The sequence below is a fragment of the Sebastes fasciatus genome, chromosome 10 (assembly GCF_043250625.1).
Source record: "Sebastes fasciatus isolate fSebFas1 chromosome 10, fSebFas1.pri, whole genome shotgun sequence".
Classification (NCBI taxonomy): Eukaryota; Metazoa; Chordata; class Actinopteri; order Perciformes; family Sebastidae; genus Sebastes; species Sebastes fasciatus.
This window is the reverse complement of record NC_133804.1, coordinates 26326125-26346776: the sequence shown is the minus strand read 5'-3', so window position 1 is coordinate 26346776 and position 20652 is coordinate 26326125. Positions and strand designations below refer to the sequence as shown.

The following is a 20652-nucleotide window of genomic DNA, read 5'->3' as shown; positions in this document are numbered from 1 at the left end:
TTCTTACATACAGTCTGTGGTCCTAATACTACCAAAGCTGCATTTATCAATATTGTTTATAGTAGCATTCCATCAAATTACTACAGTATGTGTAATAGATTACATTACATGTTTTACCTCAAACCCAATTTCAACCTAAATCTGCAGCTCTATTGGGCTTTTTAGCCTCTTTCAGCTCATTGAATTAGTTCCACGGCCTACAATGATATCAAAACAACCCCCCACCAACCAACCAATTTCCAGAAGCAGCAGAAAGCTGTTTTCAGCAACAACAAAAAAGTGATGATATACCCACTGTGCACTACCTGCCCTGCACCAAATGGCAGACAGACAAAGTTAGAAACCTGTTGGGAACTTCTTGCCGCTTTAGAGCCAGATATTTTTTCTTTCAAGATTTATTGGAGACAAAACCAGAGCTAAAAGAAGAGTAAAAGCTGGACTTATATTCATCAGGTGGCCCAGAAACACAACTCCAAACGAATGCTGCTGTTGCTCTGCTTCTGTTTGATGTGTAAGTCGGCAACTGTTGGCTCACACTTACGGCAAAACAACTTAATAAGCTGGTCATATGTCAGAGCTTTCCATCTGTCATCTTGTTATTGAGCTCTTCTCTGTCTAGTGGCCAAAAATTAATTATTGCAGCTTTAAATCAGTATGTGCACAGCATCCAGCCTCATAGAAACACAATGGGCTTTGAAACAGTTGAAAGGAAGGGACGAGGAAAAATGCATTAAAACAGGATTTAATGCTCAGGAAACACAAACACGGACCCAAGCAACCTTTGGGTTGACTTGCAAACGACAGGAAAGAGAGCATTAAGAGAGGGGCAGGTGAAGTCAACACTGTGATTTAAACCCCTTTGAGGGGCGCAGGGGCGCAGGGGAGGGATATTAACCTGGCGGAAGTTGACTTCTTTGTGTTGTTGGCTTGAGGGGGAAGTAATAAAACAGTTCATCCCACGAGCCCTAAACCTCCTGGCCGAGTGCATACATCTCGATTAGCCGGTGTAAAAGCCCCCCAACTCATCTCAATCCAACAATACCGGTGAATAACAGGCAAGAGACCAAGTGTGGAGAGACTGTTGGATGCCCCACGGATAGAGGAGGAACGCTCAGAGCCTGCAAATTCCTCACACTTTAGATTGAGTGAACTTATTCTGGCACTTGATAACAACTGAGTGCAGATTCTTAAGAAACAAACAACAAAAGTTCTTCGAAGTTGTTTGGTTTTTGTATCAGTGCAGACAGACACTCAATAGCAGACGGAGGAAGTCTATGTTTGAGAAAGGTAGAAAGGCTGTTGCACTTAAATGTTGTCTTGTCTTCCAAGCTGTGAATGCGACGAACAGTCGATATCTCTCATTGGGGTCTTTCATGCTCAGTTAAGTAAATGCATTGATTTGTGCCCCCGGTCCCTGAACAGTGTGTAATTTAGAGGTGGCCACAATGGACACAGTGTCCAGCATTGACGAGCTTGAGTGTCTGTGCAACAATTGCCGGAGACATAAAAGCAGTGTCTTGTTAATTAGTACCCTTTGGTCTTTGATTTTTGTTGGGCTTCCTTTTATTCACCTTGAAAATGCAATGCGGCTCACCTGTTGTCCCTCACATCTGACTTTCCTCCGTCAAAGAGTGGCTGTAAACTGTCTACACTTGAGTGAAGCCCATCTTTACAAAGAGAGAATGTCAAGAAGGTGAAGCTAAGAGCTTTTGCAGTCAAGTGTGGTGGAAAATAGCCATTGTCTGAGTGCTTCCATCACCATCACCACACATCGGACATCAGGATGCCCACAAATGTCATTCAAGTGACACATCAGACATGTCGGAAACACTTCAATTTGCAAATGGCAGGCGTTTAGTGGAAGTGAAAGATGTGTATGCCCACACAGGCAAATCGAAGCTGAGAGCAGAAAAAGTGAAACTAAAGTAGTGCCCGGTTCTCATTTGCACATTCATACATGTCAGGAATTTAAATAAGGGACCTCATAAGAGCAGATAAAGAACCCGGTTAATAATATGCATTTTCTTACTTGAATGTACAGTTTTAATTGCTCCTAGAAACGGGCAGTGAAATGGCCTCTTTACAACCTTAAAGCTGCTATAATCAGCTGCTTTAATCATCAACTGATCACAGGCTGTGTTTAGTGTGAAATGGGATGCTTGTAGTGATTATCCCACAGAGAATTATTATTATAATCATTATTAAAGCCATTGAACTGTTGCAGTAATGTCAGCTAGACAGCAAGCTATTCAAGTTTATTTACTTTAGCTAATATTAGCCACGGTAAGCTACCAATCAAACCGGACCAAGTAAGGCTGTAGCTGCAAAAAACACTGAGCATATTTAATTAAGGAAAAGGCTTTTTATAAAAAAAATTATTTTTCTCAGACTAAGCAAGAAATCTCCACTTCAGTAGCACTCGCATACACCAAACTTTCCAATTTCATTCCTATCTATATTCTGAAGGTTTTTACTGAGGAAGTTGTTCATTTATCATTCATAGCCTGATTTATATTACATTTTATTCCTAAAAATATGGCGGAAATTGATTTTTTTTTTATGGCTGTTGACAGAATTTAATGATTTATGGAGTGATAAATAGAGATATCCAAAATCCCCCTCGGTAAAAACCTTTGACTCTAATCTGTCAACATTAATGAAACAAGAATTTTGAACCTGGCTTTATCCAATGTTCGGATTTCTCTTCTGGAAATGTATGCAATTTAGCACATATTATAAGATAACGCCTCATTTGCAAATTTAAACATACAATTACAAAAAATTTACGAAACAAAAAAATAATTGCCTTGATGTAAGTAATCAATTGGGGAAGTTTCATGGTGATATTTATTAGTTAAAAGTTTTATCCTATGTCATAGTGTCTTTAAAGGAACAGTGTGTAGGATCTGGTTGCTCAACTTCTCCCGTGCGCCAAGCGTGTTGGAGAGCTACTGTGGCCGACGCGAAAACGCAAGTGGCCCTCTCTAGAGCCAGTTGTTCTAAGAGCTTAGAGTGTGTGTGTACATGGGAACTGAGTGGTGAAGCAAGAGAGAGAGAGCAGCGGCGACGGGAGCGAGTAACGTTATCGGCTCCGGCCAAAGCAGGAAACAGTTCGGTTTGTCCGTTCAGGGATACTGTTGAAACATGGCGGACTCCATGAAGAGGACCCGCTCCCTATTGAGATATAAACGGCTCATTCTAAGGTAACGAAAATACAACGATTCTTATTATCAGGTTATTATACAATAAAGAATACATACTTATTAATATTATATAATATTTCTGCCAATACATCCCCCTAATTGTTACACACTGGTCCTTTAATCTCAAAGCTGATTTAAAAGCAGTTTAAAAAAGCCTTTACCTGAGTGTGAGATGGTGCGAGACCCTTCCGTCCATAGACTCCAATCAGTGCGTTCTTCTGTACCGAGATGTTGAACTTTAGGAAGCGTGGTTGCTCCATGCTGAGTTGAGAGCGCCAGAACACCCCCGGTGGGACGCTCTGACCCACCCTCTTCCCTATGTCCACCTGTCCTGTATCGATGGAGTTGTTCTCCTGATGAATCACGCTAGACCTTCCTAAAGAGACAAAAACAACCCCCCCAAACCCGGGTTATGTAAGGTGTTAGAGAATGAAAACAGCACAGTTAAGGTGATGTGATATAAATTAGTCATCACAGAGCCTTTCATGCCATCAGATAAAACCTTCACAATCTTGTTTTTGTGCGAGTCTTTGATCTTTGGATATCAGTGAATGTTCTATCTTCTGCTTTCCAGTGCAATATTACTCCTTTATCCAAGCAGATACTTAACAATAAGATAGTCATATCTTTTCCAAATGAGCAGTGACCAAGCAAGGCAGGATTAAAAAGTAATGGTTCCCTGCGGTCCATGATGCGCTGCTCACCGGAAAAAAATGACTAGATATAATTGGCTTTTATACGACTCTAACAGGCCGCATCTCCCATCGTTTCTCTGGTCCTGATGACTCACAGAGTAAGGCCTCATCTCAGATATGGTCTAAATGGAATCTGTCAGATATACTGAGTGCTACCTTCCCCGAGCAATAACAGCAAATCAAAACAATTTTGCGAATGATGTCCTTAAACTGTGTCCTCACAGCGCCAAAGATGGAGAGTTGGCCAGTTGTAATATGACTCATGCTCACATGAAAAACTGTGGTCTGCGAGGTGCAATTACAAGGACAGATTTCATTGTTAAGAAGAAAAATCTGTAAAGCGTTTTAACGTCCTTGCAGTATAAAGCTCTATTGTACTGTAGAAGGAACGCCGGTGTGCTCTTTACAATTTGCCGTGGCAACGACTTGTAACTTGTTAGGTGGATGATGCAGAGTTGCCCTGCTACATAATAACAAGTCAACCTTTGCTCCCGCCTCTCGTAAGAAGCGTTCCAGTGTGTGGACCCGTGTATTCAGCCGCTGTGGAGTGTATCTGTTTGTGCCAGACCTCCATTATTTGCATCCCTCAGTGTTGTGTGTGTAATGAGGCCATTGCCTGTCACTTTAGCTTCAGTCAAAGTGAAGACTGGAAGCCAAGTTTACCTCTGGGGAGAATAATAGCCGGCTATTGATTGCCTTTAAACAGTCCAAAACCTGCCTCGTGCTATCTTAATTAGCAGTACTTATGAGGATTTAAATCTAGCCGAGTTTAAACAATTGAGCTTTTGCCTGGCCTACTCAACTCAATTAATGTTTCCGTGGCCGTGCATTCTAAATACGTGCCATGTGCTTAAAGATTAATTTGGTGGCTTTTGCTGTAAAGGTGAAGCGAGATGACCTGCATGCTTGTTGTTGAATGCACAATGGTCCGAGATTATGATTAGGTAGTAGGAATTAATATTCAGAAGGTGAAAGATCTCAATAAACTGTAAAGGCTGACTGGGCATCGAGCACCCGACGTTTCGCTCTGTCAGTCATGAGGCCAAATGGTTTGCTGTTGCAATTTATCTTAAACGCCATTTGAACCTTTACGTGATTTAATTGATTTGTATTCTTTAACCTTTTTTTAAAGTTAGCCTTTCATTTAAAAAAAAAAAAAAAAACATTAATTATACGCAGCTTTATTTATTTCAATTATGACAAGTTGAGAGTGTTTTAAAGGGGACATATCATGCTCATTTTGGTTTCTAATACAACATGTTTACATGCTTTAATGTTAAAAAACATATTATTTTCTCATACTGTCTGTCTGAATATACCTGCATTCACCCTCTGTCTGAAACACTCTGTTTTAGCGCCTGTCTTTTCCTCCTGAAAAAGTCCAGTCTGCTCTGATTGGCTTGCGAGAAAAATGTGGGGCACCTTTGCAAAGGTAGCTCTCAAGCTGTGGGTAGTATATTCTAATGTTCCTGCTTGTTGAATCACAGGCCCTGTTTAGACCTGGCATTAACATGCGTCCTTGGTGATCCGATCACAAGTGGACAGCTTTAAGTACAGGTGTGAATGCACTAAAGACACACTGAGGACGCATCGAGATCTAATCGCTCAGACCACGTTCAGAGGTGGTTTGGGCCACGTATGGCCACATTCATTTAGCAGTGTGTACGCAAATGTGTGCTGGGCCACATTATGGACTGCCTACTCAACTGACGTCCCGCTGGGATCCACAGGGCCCTAACCCTAACCCTAACTCCTTATGTGAATAGACAAGCAGACGTGAGCGCTTGTGTGCATCGCGGCATGGTAATTGCCTCTGTGCTCTACGGTATTCTGTCGGTACAACTGTATTTTATTAAAATATATCTTATCTATATGCTACATATCTACGGGAAGTGCATTTTTATCATACTGTTGGTGATGTGTCTGTGTTTTTGTTCCGGTGTTGCCTGGCAAAGGCCTCATGTCTGCGTTGTCGGCGATATGTAGGGTCCCCGGGGACCACCGGTAGACAACAACCTTATATTTTTATGTTAATAAAATATACCTGAATTCGCGAATATGTAGGATACTACTACTGACATTCCTGTAATCTTGCAACGTCTGCTGTATTGGCTATGTGTTCGCTACGTGTTTATTTGCATATAGAGCGGGGAAGTGAGATCGGATCTCAAGTGGTCACTCAAGACGCATGTGGAGATGCATTCTAATGCCAGGTGTGAACAGACGTACTTAGAGCTTTCCACTTGTGATTGGATCACCCAAGATAATGATAATGCCAGGTCTGAACAGGGCCACGTTTTTTCTGATCTATGCAGCCCACAAAAAACAGACTGGGTTGTCTTATTTCACAGTTCGTGGGTTGGTAGGCACTCCAGATACCCAAATGTACTGTATGTGCACAAGCACTGAAAAAGTGAGTTGTGGAGTTTATTTTCCTTTGTGACAATAAAAACTTCACCCTGATAGCACAACATATATTCAAAAAGCAATGCCAATAGCCTTAACCAGAATACAAAGCCAACAAAAGTATAAACAGTATAATTCTTGTGCATTAATACTGTAAAGGCTTATTTGCATGCCAATTAGCGGTGTATTGAGATGTCAGTCTTTTATATCCTCACCGTCAGCAGCCAGAGCTGTCACTACGCTCGACTGAGTGGGCCCTGTCTTCCCAACTCCTCCGTTTTCAAAAGCCGGCTGGTTGTCCAACTCTTGGAGCTGCCAATTGAGGCCGAAAAGGTGCATTGCTGTGAAATACACAAAAAAGCTGCGTGGGCTTGTAGAAATGGATAAACAAATAAGCAAATAAGCTGCACAAAAACAATCAAGCCACTTAAGAACAAAAGACCTGTGGGAGAGCAGCATGGGTGGCTGCAATGCAGGCAGAAAATCACAACAGTTTAACTTCCAACATTTAAATTTTTGGAGGCGACTGTGCGATGGGTGGTTTTTCGTGTAAACACGGGTCGCTGATAGAGGCCAGACAAAGTCATTTCAATCAATACTCAGGAACCCCGTTGCTCTATCATGTTTCCTTGGGGAACAATGTTCATTAATGTGCCACAGTGTGTGCACACAAACAGCTACTGTATCAAAGAGAGACGAATTTCTATTTTGACACAAAGCTTTCCCTGCCAAGCCGACGAGATAGACTGGAAAAGTGTTGAACTCTCCAAGTCTAACACAAAGCAGGAAGGACACGGAGATGCAGCTACAGTACATGTGTGTGGAAAAGATGGAGGGAGAGACAGAAAGTGAGAGTCTTTTGAGAAGGAGTAAGGCAGTTTATTGAGACAGACAGTCACAGCAGGAGGAGGAAGTGAGAGGGTAAGATGCTGCAACTGCTCTAGTTGTCTTAGATAACTAAACTGCGTCTGGCTTTCATTCAGCCAGCCTGCTTTATTGTGTCAGTATTGGATGCAATCAAACTGTGTTCTTGTTGTTTTGGGAAACTGAGGTGCTCCTGTGAGCGCAGCGAGAGGGCCAATCTCCTTCAAAGTCACCAGGCAGGGAACATGCTGAGGAAGCATCTTGATTTCCGTCCATTTGATCTGCGAGAGGAACTTTTCTCCATCACTCGTCGCTCGCTGCAAGATGGATATTGACTGCGGCAAACAACTTGAGAGGTGGATGTGGGGCCAGAGAGGATATCAAATGTGAAGGAGATCCAAAAGAGAGATTGAAAACGCGTACGGACAGTGTATCAATGAGTGCTTTGTTAAGAAATGAGGCAGGTGTTCTGTTAAAAGCCCGCTGATTAATATACTTGGCATCAGTTTAGTGAGACAGTAGGTACTGTCCTTGGTAGACCTAATGAACAGGCGCTCCGTAGCCTTGAATTCCAATCAAATAATGTAGATTTAACATTGAGAAATAATGTTCGATTACAGACGTTCAGCCAGCATCGCCCTCCGTGTCAGAATCCATTTGAGTTGCGGGTGAAACAAACCAGCAACATCGTTGGCAACACAAATGAATGCTGACTGGCCCATCAATATCTTTGACAAGTCTGACTTTCCTCTCTGAATAGACTAGTCTTGACAGGGCCTCCCAATGTGAAAATCTTGCACTTTTGTTGCTTTTTGCTTCACACATTTTCCACATCAATGAGATTTCCTGCTGCTATCGACATCATGGGTTCAAAATGTTCTGAATCTTTGTCCGTCTCCAGCCATATTCAGATAAATCTCGATACTGATGTACAAATTCACTGGCAATACTGCAGACACAATCTGCAACTTAAAATAATCTACCAAGAATCAGACAAATATCTAAAAGTTGTCTTATTAGTCCCCAACTCTGAGCGCATTCTCCTTGGCCTGTAAAACTCCTGCAGCTTACTGTGTCAATATCTTCATTTCTTACACCAACATGTTGGTTGCTTTTAACTGAAGAGAGACACTGTGTACTGTGCTGGGTCCCAAATTGCAAGGGTCAACTGAGGACATGGAGCATTAACCCGAAGTGAAACACCCTCTGCCTGAAGAAAAGAAAAGAAAAGAAAAAGAAAATGACACCTACTCTTGCAAAATGATTGACAGCGTGAAATTAAAGCAGGTTAAGGTATTACTTAAAGACTAAAAGGCAGCATAATCTTGTACTCAACAAAACCTGTATTTAAAAAATTAGCATTAAGTATTTTGGAAAATGAACCCTTTTAATGTTGAGAGAGAAAAGAAAAAGCTCTGTCTAAGCTGACTGGCAGAAGACAGGACATCACGCTTTATCAAAGGAGACATAGAATGACAGACAGTCAAACACAAAGGGGATGTTGCCTTATAGCTGATGATGCAATACGCTCTTTTTTAAAAAAAAAAATTTCTAATGCTAATGCTTTATTGCTAGCAGCTCTGTGAGGCTGTACTTATGAACAGACTGCATATAAAGATGGACAATGCGTCTCCACTTCCTCCCACCTTACAGAAGTGGAGACAAAATATCCCGGATACGTGAGCTGCCATCCTCCCGGCTCCAAATGATTTTGTCGTCATTTGGAGTCAGAGTCTGCGCAGTAGTGATCGGGGTCTGGAGCAGCGGTATCGAGGTCAACCGCCAAAACCATTTGCGAGCCGAGCTCGGCTGCAGTTTGTCAGCGAAAGAGACTCACAGGTGCCAATCATGACGTCTCACCCCCATCTCATATCATCAAATAACGAATTAAAACTAAACTTATCAGAAATTAACACTTGAACATACATTATATGAACTACCAAAAAATTTAGGAACAAATTATTTGCCGTGGTCTTTGACTTTTTAGTTTGTCCCATGTCCCATCCACTAACATGGAGGGGCATGATTTACGACCTATACTGCAGCCAGCCACCAGGGGGCGATCGAGATGTTTTGGCTTCACTTTTGGGGAGCTGTCATGTCGCCCATCTTTATATACATTCTATGCTTTGAGCTGATAGCAAACTCAGCAAAATCAGTATGCTAACATTCTCATAGTGACAAAGCTAACATGTTAATGTTTATATTTACCAGGTTCACTATCTTGTGCTGTGTGCGTTGTACGATTTGAGCCCCTTTCTGACCTGATTTTTGAGCCGTGCGACTCATTTTAGAGTCAAACCGAATTACAGCTTTTTGTTGGGCGTTGTTTGCCGTGCAATGTACAGGGGAGGGGGAGTGAGTACAGATCATGAACTGTTCCACTCCACATGACTGGCCGTTTGGAGGCGTTCGGATTCATTTCTGTCAGGTCAGAAATTTTGGTTGGCCGTCTCAGGCTCTCACACAGTTGAAGCAGAGCCACGAGCTGCTTCCCTGCCTTTTTTCTCACTTCGCCTGCGCAATCTGGCAAACAATGCGTCTGAAAGTGCCATGGCAACACGACGCATCACGTGGGTGGAAAATATGGAGGCCAGGTTGGTCGAGCTGAGGCACTAGCATACGTATGTGCCTCTTTGGTTATTCCTCCTTCTCCTATCATGACAGATATGAATGAGAGAAACGTTGTGCTTTGTTAGCATTATTGTGAACCGTACTATTGTAATGTTACAGACCTCCGCTAACAAACAAACATCTACCTGCCTCAGAGCTTTATCTATTTATCTTTATTGACAATCGTCAATAACCAGAACGGTCCGCAAGGGGCTGTTTTATTTTCTGTTTCACACGTAGAGTGTGAGCACATAAATCGGGAGCTCTGGCTTTACATTGCAGACAAGTTACTCGTACAGTATGATTTGGAATTACAACTCATTAAACTCAACATTTCTAAAATCGTACAGCTCAAGTCTAGCAGTATAACTTAGTTTAACATTTGCTAATTAGTGCTAAACACAAAGTACAGCTGAGGAGCTGATGGAAATGTAATTTAGTTCTGCAGGTATTTGGTTATAAACCAAAGTGTCAAACTGAAAAGTCAGTCATCGCCAACGTTATTAGAATGTATCCACTAGGGACAACGAATATCTGTAGAAAAGTTCACTGCATGTCATCCGATAGCTGTCAAGATATTTCACTCTAACCTACAAATGTCAGCCTCCTGCGCTAAAGTCAGAGTCTAAAAACATCTCCACTGACTTGGTTCCTGATTGTAGACTCTAGTTCATGTCACATGATTAGTCCAGAGAGACTCTCCACAGTTCGACACTCACATCTCCCAGTATCACCAAGCTCCAACTGTGTGTGGCGGTGGGCTCTTGTGTATCAGACCCACCACAGAACCACCAAGAGCCTTCCCCTCTTCACTGCTCTTAGTGCGCCAGCACCTGAATCCCCACTTACCTCATCAACAAATTGCTTTGAGGTGAATAGCCCTCAATTTATGAATTTGCATAAGTTATTCCTGCAGCCTGGGCCAGTTCAATTAATATTTATGGGGCCACGAGCAATTCTCTTCCTGAGCAAGAAGCTGCAAAAGCTATAGCCTCTAATCTCCGAAGTCAAAATGTGCCCTGTGGAACACCTCCACAGACGGCGAATTGGGAGGTTGAATTTATAAGTTCGCAACACGTTTGTTTGAGCTCTGACATCCACATGGTGTTTACACGTAGCGTAGAGAAGCACAAATACTTCTGCAACTGGAAAAAGCAACACAAGCCTCAGATAATCCTTCCGGGCTGCTCTCACAGCAAATCCCCCATCTTGTTCACATGATTCTTGGTGGTGTTGTTACCTGGAAAACACCAGCGCTAATTACGCAACAGTGCAGATGAAAGTATCTCATCTTTATAGGAAAAATAAATAATTAATTATTCAGCTAAGCAACCCAAAGCATTAAAAACATAAATGAGAATAAAACTTCTTAAGTGTTTCCTGTTAAAATATGCAGAGGACGCCATTCTGATGGCCAAGAATAATTAGTCCATTTACCACAGAGAGAGGTGACCCATCTGGAGTCACGGTGTGCCAACAACAACTTGGAGCTCAACAGCCGCAAAATTATTGAGATAAACATTATTTTATGCTGGAACCTGACTGCACATCTCCCCCAGAAAACATCCCCGAGGGACTCCTCGAAATAATCCGCACAGCTCAGAGCATGGCTAAGATGTTCCTGTTTTCAAGGATAGTATCTCCAACCACCTCAAATGGAATGACAACATCTTTAACACCAGATCGACCAAGCCGGGGTTTGTTTTTATGGTCCTGTGGCAATTGAAGCAAGCTCCCTGTCTCCTTCTGTTCGTCTCTGGGGGATTTCTAGAATTTTCTATTAGTATTAGATTAGTATCAGAAGCAGTCTGTTTTTTTTTTACTCATCACTGATGTTATCAGCCACTCTCCTCTAGCACGGCCTTGTTAAAACTAAAAGTGCCCACCGTGTCAACAATTTCACGAGAGCCATCACTTTAATCAACCAGCCTTCCCATAAAAACACATGAATCCAAATTGATTTTCACCTTTTCTGATAAATTACATTTTTGTGGTACACGGTTCCAGGGAATTAGCTTCTTCCTAAAAATCTATGAGGTGCATTTTTACAAAGTAACACAAAATAACCCCATGCTTCAGTTAGAGACACTTGTAATTAATATATTCTCGATAGAGTGCTACAGGAATGGCTCCTAAAACCCGGAAATGAGTTAGTATTTTAGCACAATAATAACGCATTAATGCAAATTTATTTGAATGCCACTAATTTCTTTAGTACAGATACTGGTATCATAGGAAACTAGAAAACGTAAGGAATCCATTGGTACCAACATGTCATACTAGATTGTCGACAAAAAGCTTAAATAACGCTATAAACGTACACTACATTTTGGCAAGGAGAAACTGCCATGGCCATTTTCAAAGGGGTCCCTTGACCTGAAACTGGGTTCTATGGGTACCCACGAGTCTCCCCATTACAGACATACTTGCGCTGATGTGACTGTGGTGTTGTTCATTTACAGCCTAACGCTATTACTTCTGGCGGTTGCATTCATGCTTCAAAAATCATAATCATTTTCTGCAACAATCCAAAACACAATTAGAAAATCCCCTTGGCTTTTTGTTGAGGGCGATGGTAACTTCCTGGCTGGCCTAAAAAAAAATACATCATCCCTGTAGCACACTATATATGTCTGACATTCAAAGACAAACGTCAAATTAAAAAAGTGTATCATCTTCTCCTCATAATCATTTTGATCAAACGTGCTCCGTGAGGACATTGCATTTGGTTTTGTTAGTGCGGCTCAAATTTGAAATGCATTTCCAAGAATCCACATGCTGTTTCTGCATCCAATCAGTCCATCAAAGCTGGACTCGGTCCTGATTGGCCTCCCCCCGTATCTGAACAATTGCTGAAATCCTTCCAATCAGGCCAGTTTGCAGGACTGGAACTGGAAAGCCTCACCTCAGCAGGTTTGCCTCATTTGAATTACAGGAGCTGATGTTGTCGGTCAGCCAGGGTCCAGTTCTGTGACAGTTCTGTACGCTGTTCTTCTAAATTAATTCAATAAATAAAACATCTTGTCCAAACTATTTGTTTCTAAAATATCATGAGGAACATTAGTCTTCACCTGAGCAACAGAACAAAACAAAGAATGACTAATATGGCACAGTGAACTTCAAACACTTTTTAACATGTAACAGATGCAGGTGTATTTGTCTTTGAGTTTGTCTTTGTACTAATGGGACTGTGCGAGCTGACAGTAGGAAAGTATTAAAGCATGAGTGCACATTGTATCTATTTGAGTCATTGCACCTGGCAGGTGAATTGGCGATGGATGAAAGAGGGAGGAAGTGGTGGAAACACTCTCAGGCACCTGAGGCAAGTGGCAGAGGGGTGCATCTGTTTAACTCACACATGCACAAACACACACCAAAAGGAGCAGGAGCACCAGGCACACACAATCTGGAATCAGGCCAAAAAATACAATTCCCAAACACCCGACAGGTCTACAATTAAACAAGTCAGTGATTGTTGAGATGAAAATGTTGTGAATGAATCCAATCTCCTGCGACGGTTAGTGACAACAGCTGAACAAATGACTGTTTCGGCTCCCGTGTAAACGGAGCCGATCTGTCTCGAGCACAGGTACAAATAAAAATAGCAACTGATTCCTGCACACGGAGGAGGAGTTATATGTATCCATACTAATTTTACGATGTAAGATCATGAACGACAACAAGTAACAAAACGGTTAAGTCAATAAAGGGATTGTGAATATTGATATAACACATTTATGACCTCTCCTCCATGAGAGCACCCCCCCTTCCACTCACCAATAAAACACTGGTTATAGGATCTACCCAACAACCCCATATTTCTCCTTATACAACTGTGTCACATTTCCCCTGCCTCCAAGCTGGATGAATACTTATATATCCCCTCAGGGAGAGAGGCACAGTGTAAAGATTAAGGGCTCGGATGACAAGGGACGGCATAAGGAGACATGAATCTGTAACGGGTTTATTGCTGTGGTCAAGATTTGAAAGGTTAGCAAGAAGTCAGTTTTGACACATGCAGTAAAGAAAACGTCACAGGAAATAATAATGCCCACAGGAGAGGGAAGAGGAAGAGCATTAGTTTATCTTTCTGACCGAGATAAAAGCCTTTCCTGTATAAGAAGAATAAGCAAGTTTTGGTTCAAGCACAACAAAAGGCTCTGTGGACCGAGGTCTTCTGTAAAGATCAAGCGTTTGGGACCGTTTCCTCTATAAGAGTTCAGCTCCTCAACTTGTGTTTCATTTTGACGCTGCCATCTGTGTGCCGGCCATTTGAAACGCCCTGCCTGTGTTTTAACAGGAACCCCCGAGGACATAAATTCTGTGAACTGGGGATCAGAAGTGCGGAGATGATGCACAGCCCCCTGTCAAAGGGAAACAGACAGGGCTGTCTTGTTGGAAACTGTACTCGGGCCATGTCTGCATATCTGACTGAGAGCTTAGTCAGACAGACGCTACTGAATCATATCAGGACATCTGCAATTTCTGCAAAAAGGAAAAGGCAGTGAAATAGAAATACTCCTGGCAGAGATCAAACTTCATACAGATTAAGAGGCCTGCTGGCTACACTCACTCTAGGGCAACTTGTCTATCATTTGTTCCGTTTGACTGAATGACATGTCTAAAGATTGTCTAATGCCACCGCAGATAATGGAGTCATGTTTTCTCGCCCTAAAATGAAAGAAAGATGTCGCTTCCGGCTAAATAACTGCTGTTTTTTATACAACCGGGTGATAGCTTGTGCTGCACCTCCTCATCAAACAATAACAACAAGTATTCAGTGGCAATATTCACGCCAAAGCCGTGGTGTAATGTTAATTTTGTCTGGTTAGATGTGTTTCAAAAGCACAGTATTAATATGTAAACATTCCATATTGTCGGGATCTAATAGTGTTAACACTAAAGAGTCATCCCCTATAAAAAATATCCTCATGCCAGGCTCGGATATCCAGGCTCGGATATCCAGGCTGATTTTTCCCTGAATTGCCCCTCCAGAGAATCAAGAGGGAAGTTCTGCTCTAAGCCCCCAGTCGGTACAGATGTTCAGCCTAGAATATCAGGTAATGTGAGCAGTTTACAGATGAGATTTTCACCTCCTGAACTGCTTCCAAACACGATCAGGGACTCAAGCGGACCAGTGTGAGGAGGAAAAGAGAGGACTGTTTTAAATTGCTACCTAGGAGCTGGTGCAGACTGCAAGTTTGAAGGCTACAATAGTAGAAGTGTGGCCTTGAACTGATGATGGTAACGTGTCGTCAACTGTATAGATTAAAGGCCTTTACACACCGGGGGCTTGACGAATAAACATGAAAATGCAAAATACTCGGCTGTGAATATTTCGGATTGAAACTATTCATACCGGCAGCGAGGCAAATTTGCGACAGTTGCAACACTTTTTCAATAACAGACTTGCGCAGGCAGAGGACTAACGCCTGAGCCGCACAGGAGCGTGAGCAGCGTGTGTGCATCGCGGAACCTCTTGCTTTCTATTGCGGCGCCCATGTCGACAGGTTAGAGCAGCCGCACTGCCCACGTGAGCAGCACGGCTCAGGCACGGCTGCATCTCTCTTAGAGAGTGTTACAATTATTACAGTTTCGAAGTCCATATATGTAGAATATGTTGCAGACTAGAAAAAAAGAAAATATTTATTTTTAACTCAACACTTCCTGTTTCTGTTTCAAAATAAAAGTCATCCAGCGTTTTTTTGTGGACAGAAATTCTTCATTGGTTAAAACAAGGCTTTTATTCTGAAATATTTGCAGGACAGTTTTGGAAAATGCAGTGACTTGCAGGGCTCCTTAAATTAATAGTAGCTGCTTTTGATTGTGGATTATTATTATTATTTACAAATGAGCATACGCTTCTTAACTTCTCAACCTTTTTCTGTCTAAAATAACTGTAAATGACAATAATAATGAAATGAAACGGAAAGAAACGGCTGGCGGCAGCAGCAGCAGCAGCAGCAATAGCAATGCTGTCGGTGTGGACACCACACGCGTGAGAGATGCATCAGTTCAGTGAGGCAGCCGTCACACGCTGCTCATGCATCCAGCAATGTACCAGGATCCCTTTGACCCAGTCTGGAAATCTGTCTGATGTAAATTGTTATATAGCCTAAGCTACTGTAATCAATTTTATTGAGTTTCCTTTTACCAAAATGCTTTGAAAGCTCCAAAAAATGTACCTTGCTCTGAAAAAAAATGGTGTTGTTTTTTTGCTGTGTAATACTCGCGTTCTATGTGAAAGTATTTATGACAAAAACAACAGGGCTAAAAAATATATTGATGTGCGAATTGATTGCACGAAAAAAACCCGCCCCCAGTGTGTAAAGGCCTTAACAGTAGGGGAAAGAACGTTTGGGTAAAAGCTAGAGAGCATCTATGATTGAGACAGAGAGAGACATGAGCAGAGCACCTTTAGAGTCCTTTGGGGTGGGTCCAAATCAAACATCAACTCCTTGACAACAAGTCCAAGTCATCCACTCATTAGTCTTCATAAACAAATTGCAAGTCAAGATGAAAAGACTTTCAGGTCTGAATGCTGACCATTAAAATGGCATGCTTTATGGTTTTGACATGCTCCTTTCCAAGCTGTTTTAATTATGTTATTTCCATTGCTGGGACCAAGACCCTTGAACGCACAGGTCTAATAATTAAATATGCCAGGACTGACTGTTTCGGTTTTGTTTAGTTTTTATTGTTACAGAGTCTTAAATCAAAACTTGAGTCTGAATGTTTTTGTTTCAACTCTCAAGGGCGAAGTCTAGACACACAGCACTCAAATCTGCTCTTATCCTAATTTTTGTGACTTACCATAACTGTGGAAATGTGTGTGTGTGTTCAAAAGAAACAAAACTAGCTGATGTGCAGCACTCATTAATATGATAATCTTAATAATGTCCCATAATCTGTCATGCCCTGTTTTCTAATGTTGTCATTTGGCTGTTTGTGATTTGAGAAGAAATCATTTTCGTTATGCGTCTGATACAACTAGATTTCAAAATGTCTGTCTCAAACATCAACCCCCCTCCTTACCTATGCAGTAGCAGAGGATGATGGACAGAACCACAGCGATCCCCACAGCGATCAGGGCGGTGCACTTCCAGGAGCAGTGTTTCGGTGACTTCTTGAACTTGAAAGCCCCTCTGGACAGGCTGTTTCTGGGCAAAGGGCGCGCCGGTGTCGAGTAAACCGTCCCCGTTGCCATGGTGTAACCGGGGGCCGCTGCGCCGAAGAAAGGTGTCGTTCCTGTGCCCGTTTTAAAAAGAAAGTGCCTGCAGAGAGGGGGAAAGAAATAGAAGAATATATATTGTATAAATAACTGTAAAATGAGTGATGGGTCAAAACAGCATCCCAAAAGTTAAAGGCCTGATCAGCTTAATGTATGGGTCCATCGTTGTCAAACTGTCCTTTAGTTGAATAAAAGACCCCAATTTGCTCCTGTTCCCAATCTGTCCACAAAGAAAGTCCAATTTAAACTCAAATACCAAAAAAAAAAAAATCACTAAAATACAGTACACCCTACAATACTAGTAACTCCCATGTGGATCACACTGCAAGAGGAACTGGGTTGAATTATAATATTCAATTTATTCCTGACATTGGAAGAGGTGAACAAAAAGTACCTCATAAAAACAATCATCTCCCACTTGCCCTTTTACAACTGGGCCTTTGCTAATAGCCCATTATACCTGGGGTAATTAAGAGGGTTTAATCAAATGCACTACGGAGTGATTGTCCTATTAACTTTTAAACCCCACGTGAAAAGCTCTTAAGTAAATGAATTAAGCCTTGTTGCCACTCTTGCCACTACTTAGAGATTAATACCCAAATGCCTCTAGGCTTATGGCGACGGCCAGGGAAATTGAACAGATTGACCATGCATTACAAATGCTCCTCCAACGTAGAACTGCAGAATTTCATTCATAACATTTTATCCATTTTTTGATAAAAAAATATAATACATTTTTGAGCAATATTTACTACTTTGTAGATTACTGGTAATTACTCTCGCTTGTTTTTCAGATAATAGATCTCTAATAGAAAAATAAGTCTTAAATTCTTCACCAAAATTACTTTCGGAGTTCATTGTAAAACTAGGGCTGTCAAAGTTAACGCGATAATAACGCGCGCAAATGAGTTTTAACGCCACTAATTTCTTTAATGCATTGATGTGACTTGCAATTTTTAGGTTGTAGTGGGCTCAGTTTTAAAGCAAGAGTGAAGATACTTGTATCATATGAAACTAGAAAACACTCCAGTTAAGTTACGCAAAATTGTGGTGAGGAAAAACTGTCATGGCCATTCTCCAAGGGGTCCCTTGACCTCTGACCTCAAGATCAGTGAATGTAAATGGGTTCTATGGGTACCCACGAGTCTCCCCTTTACAGACAAGCCCACTTTATGATAATCACATGCAGTTTGGGCAAATCATAGTCAAGTCAGCACACAGACACACTGACAGCTGTTGTTGCCTGTTGGGTTTGAGTTTGAGCATATTTCTTTATGCTAAATGCAGTACCTGTGAGGATTTGCGGACAATATTTGTCATTGTTTTGTGTTGTTAATTGATTTCCATAAATATGTACATACATTTACATAAAGCAAGCCTATTTTCCCACTCCATGTTCATACAGTAAGAGTATTAAATACTTGACAAATCTCCCTTTAAGGTACATTTTGAACGGATAAAAAATGTGTGATTAATTTGCGATTGAATATTTCAATCGATTGACAGCCCTATGTAAAACAAGACTTGTGCTGAATAATAATAATAATATTAAATAATTCAAATAAACAATTTGTACAATACAACCTTTATTATTCAGTTAAGAGTCGCTCTGCGTGATTCCTCTCCTTCACACTCACAGTTACACACAAAATTACATCTGAAAGCACCTGCCCAGCACCACCACAGCAATATCTTTTCAACTGGAACAGTTGGGGGTTAAGTGCCTTGCGCAAAGGCACCTCAGCATAAATCAAATAAATAAAGTGGGATAAATGCTACAATATCATTTTGGAGATAAAAGGCCCAGAGAAAGCAGTCCTCCTTCCTTGCTGTCCTACACAACGTTTTACAGTGTTTGAAGGGTCCTATAGATCCCAGGGGGAACAGGTTGCCATGGTAGCCGCTAATTTAAATACACCAATCATCAATTATTTGTGCAGCATGTGTGAAGTCTCCGTGTAAGTTTTGAAAAGGTTCTTTTAATCCCGTCTGTGGATCTGTACTAAAAGAGCTTGAGGACGGCTAATTGGGTGCATAATCTGAAGCTGAGCAGTTAAGGACCGAAAATCCATGTAGTGGCACTTACTGTACTAATCACAGTTTCCCTGATTAGTTGATAGGAACGGTGGGCCAACATGCCTAAAGCAGTTTCATTAACTATAGTACTCTTTAACCTCTTTCACCCGACCAGCCTGGTACTGAGCTGTGTGTTAAATCACTGCCTTTAAAAACTTGTGGTGGTCTTTTTTCCGAATTGTTTCTAAAAGACGAGACCATAACGCTACTAAAACAACACTACAAGTGTATTTTTTCCAAACAATGTTTGTTTGACAATGATTTCAATATTTTAGGTACAAAATCATTGTATTGTAGGAAATTGTATTTGTAGACTATAATATTTTTTAACTGTTTTTTATAGTGCATATACATACTTGACTTTGGATTTATTTTTTGGCATCTTATTTACATTGTTATTGATCTTATTTGTTATTATCTAAGTTTTACTTGATCATATTTCATTATTATAATAAAATGACTCCTAACTTGTTTTTTATTGATTTTATTCTGTGCACAATGGTAGAATGTGATGATGCACAGGGTAAATGTCATGACCAAAGGCTCCATTGTGTGCACATAGCCTCCTGTAGTGGATATCAGTAGTATTTATAACCTGATTCCCTTTCAAGAGGTAGAAAACTCATTTGGCACACTTTGGGTAGCCAAGTGGCCAAATGGAGAGTCCGCACGGTCCTACTCTTACTAAAACCTACGCAGAATCTACGTGCTTTGTGTTATTTATATATCTGCTTTGGCACAGTTGTAGTCAAGGAGTTGCTGAATGAATTTGCATCTCTGTGCATGGCATTATTGCTAAAATGATGTTACCCACTGTCTAATCTAGAAAACATTTTTGGTAAGGATAAAAAAGGAAATTTTTCCTTTGGTTCATCACAATTTACTCAGGCATAGTAACAGTCAGAACGTTACTTACACTGGGGATGGATTCTCCCAGGTCTTGCCTATCCACAGAGACCAAGATCATGCATATAGACCTGGTAGTTGTGGAGCTATTGATGATTTATTTTGAGTCTGTCTAGGCAAAGCACACCTTCCAGCACCCTAGGGCTTAAGAGGTTAAATGTTGTTTCTGAAGATTGTCCACTCTTAGCGGTCCAAAAACATGCTCAGGGAAGTCAGTAATCAGATATTAAATCCAATGGTTTTAACAGATTTGTTTTACAAGGGACACATCTTAAACCTACACCGTAATGCATTGCTCATATTTCAGCCCCGCCGCTGATATTTCAGCTACTTCCTATCTCCTGTGAGGATATCTCTGGGCTAAAACCTCCTCTGATCAATTCGCGACTAAAGAAGAACAAATGTCAGATTTGGATCGTCTGGCTCCTTGATGCCCCGATTGACACGTGCTGTCATGGACAGACAGGGATTCCATTTAAAGGTTACAGTGTGTCACTGCTGGAATGACAATGCCCAGGGCGTCTGCAAACCTGGGAGAAGTTCAGACCCTTCAATCTGGAACAATCTGTGCTGTTGCTGCAGCAGAGTATGTAATACACAGCTGGGTATGAATTGAGGTCAAAACTTGCACAACGACGGAGGCGGCAGACGTGTAGTC

General features: G+C 41.4%; 1 protein-coding gene across 7 annotated transcripts in view; it reads right to left on the bottom strand.

The window, feature by feature from the left end:
* The window catches only part of LOC141775629 (teneurin-3), a 176060-nt gene that overhangs the window by 73674 nt on the left and 81734 nt on the right, over positions 1-20652 (bottom strand). For 6 of the 7 annotated variants that reach the window (XM_074649193.1, XM_074649194.1, XM_074649195.1 and 3 more), the window contains 3 exons: positions 16817-17055; positions 6520-6645; positions 3365-3579 (listed from right to left, as the gene is read on the bottom strand). In XM_074649193.1, the coding sequence (XP_074505294.1) occupies positions 3365-3579; positions 6520-6645; positions 16817-17055 (580 nt within the window). The remainder of the gene's footprint in view (positions 1-3364; positions 3580-6519; positions 6646-16816; positions 17056-20652) is intronic. The other variant, XM_074649198.1, reaches the window with a different exon arrangement.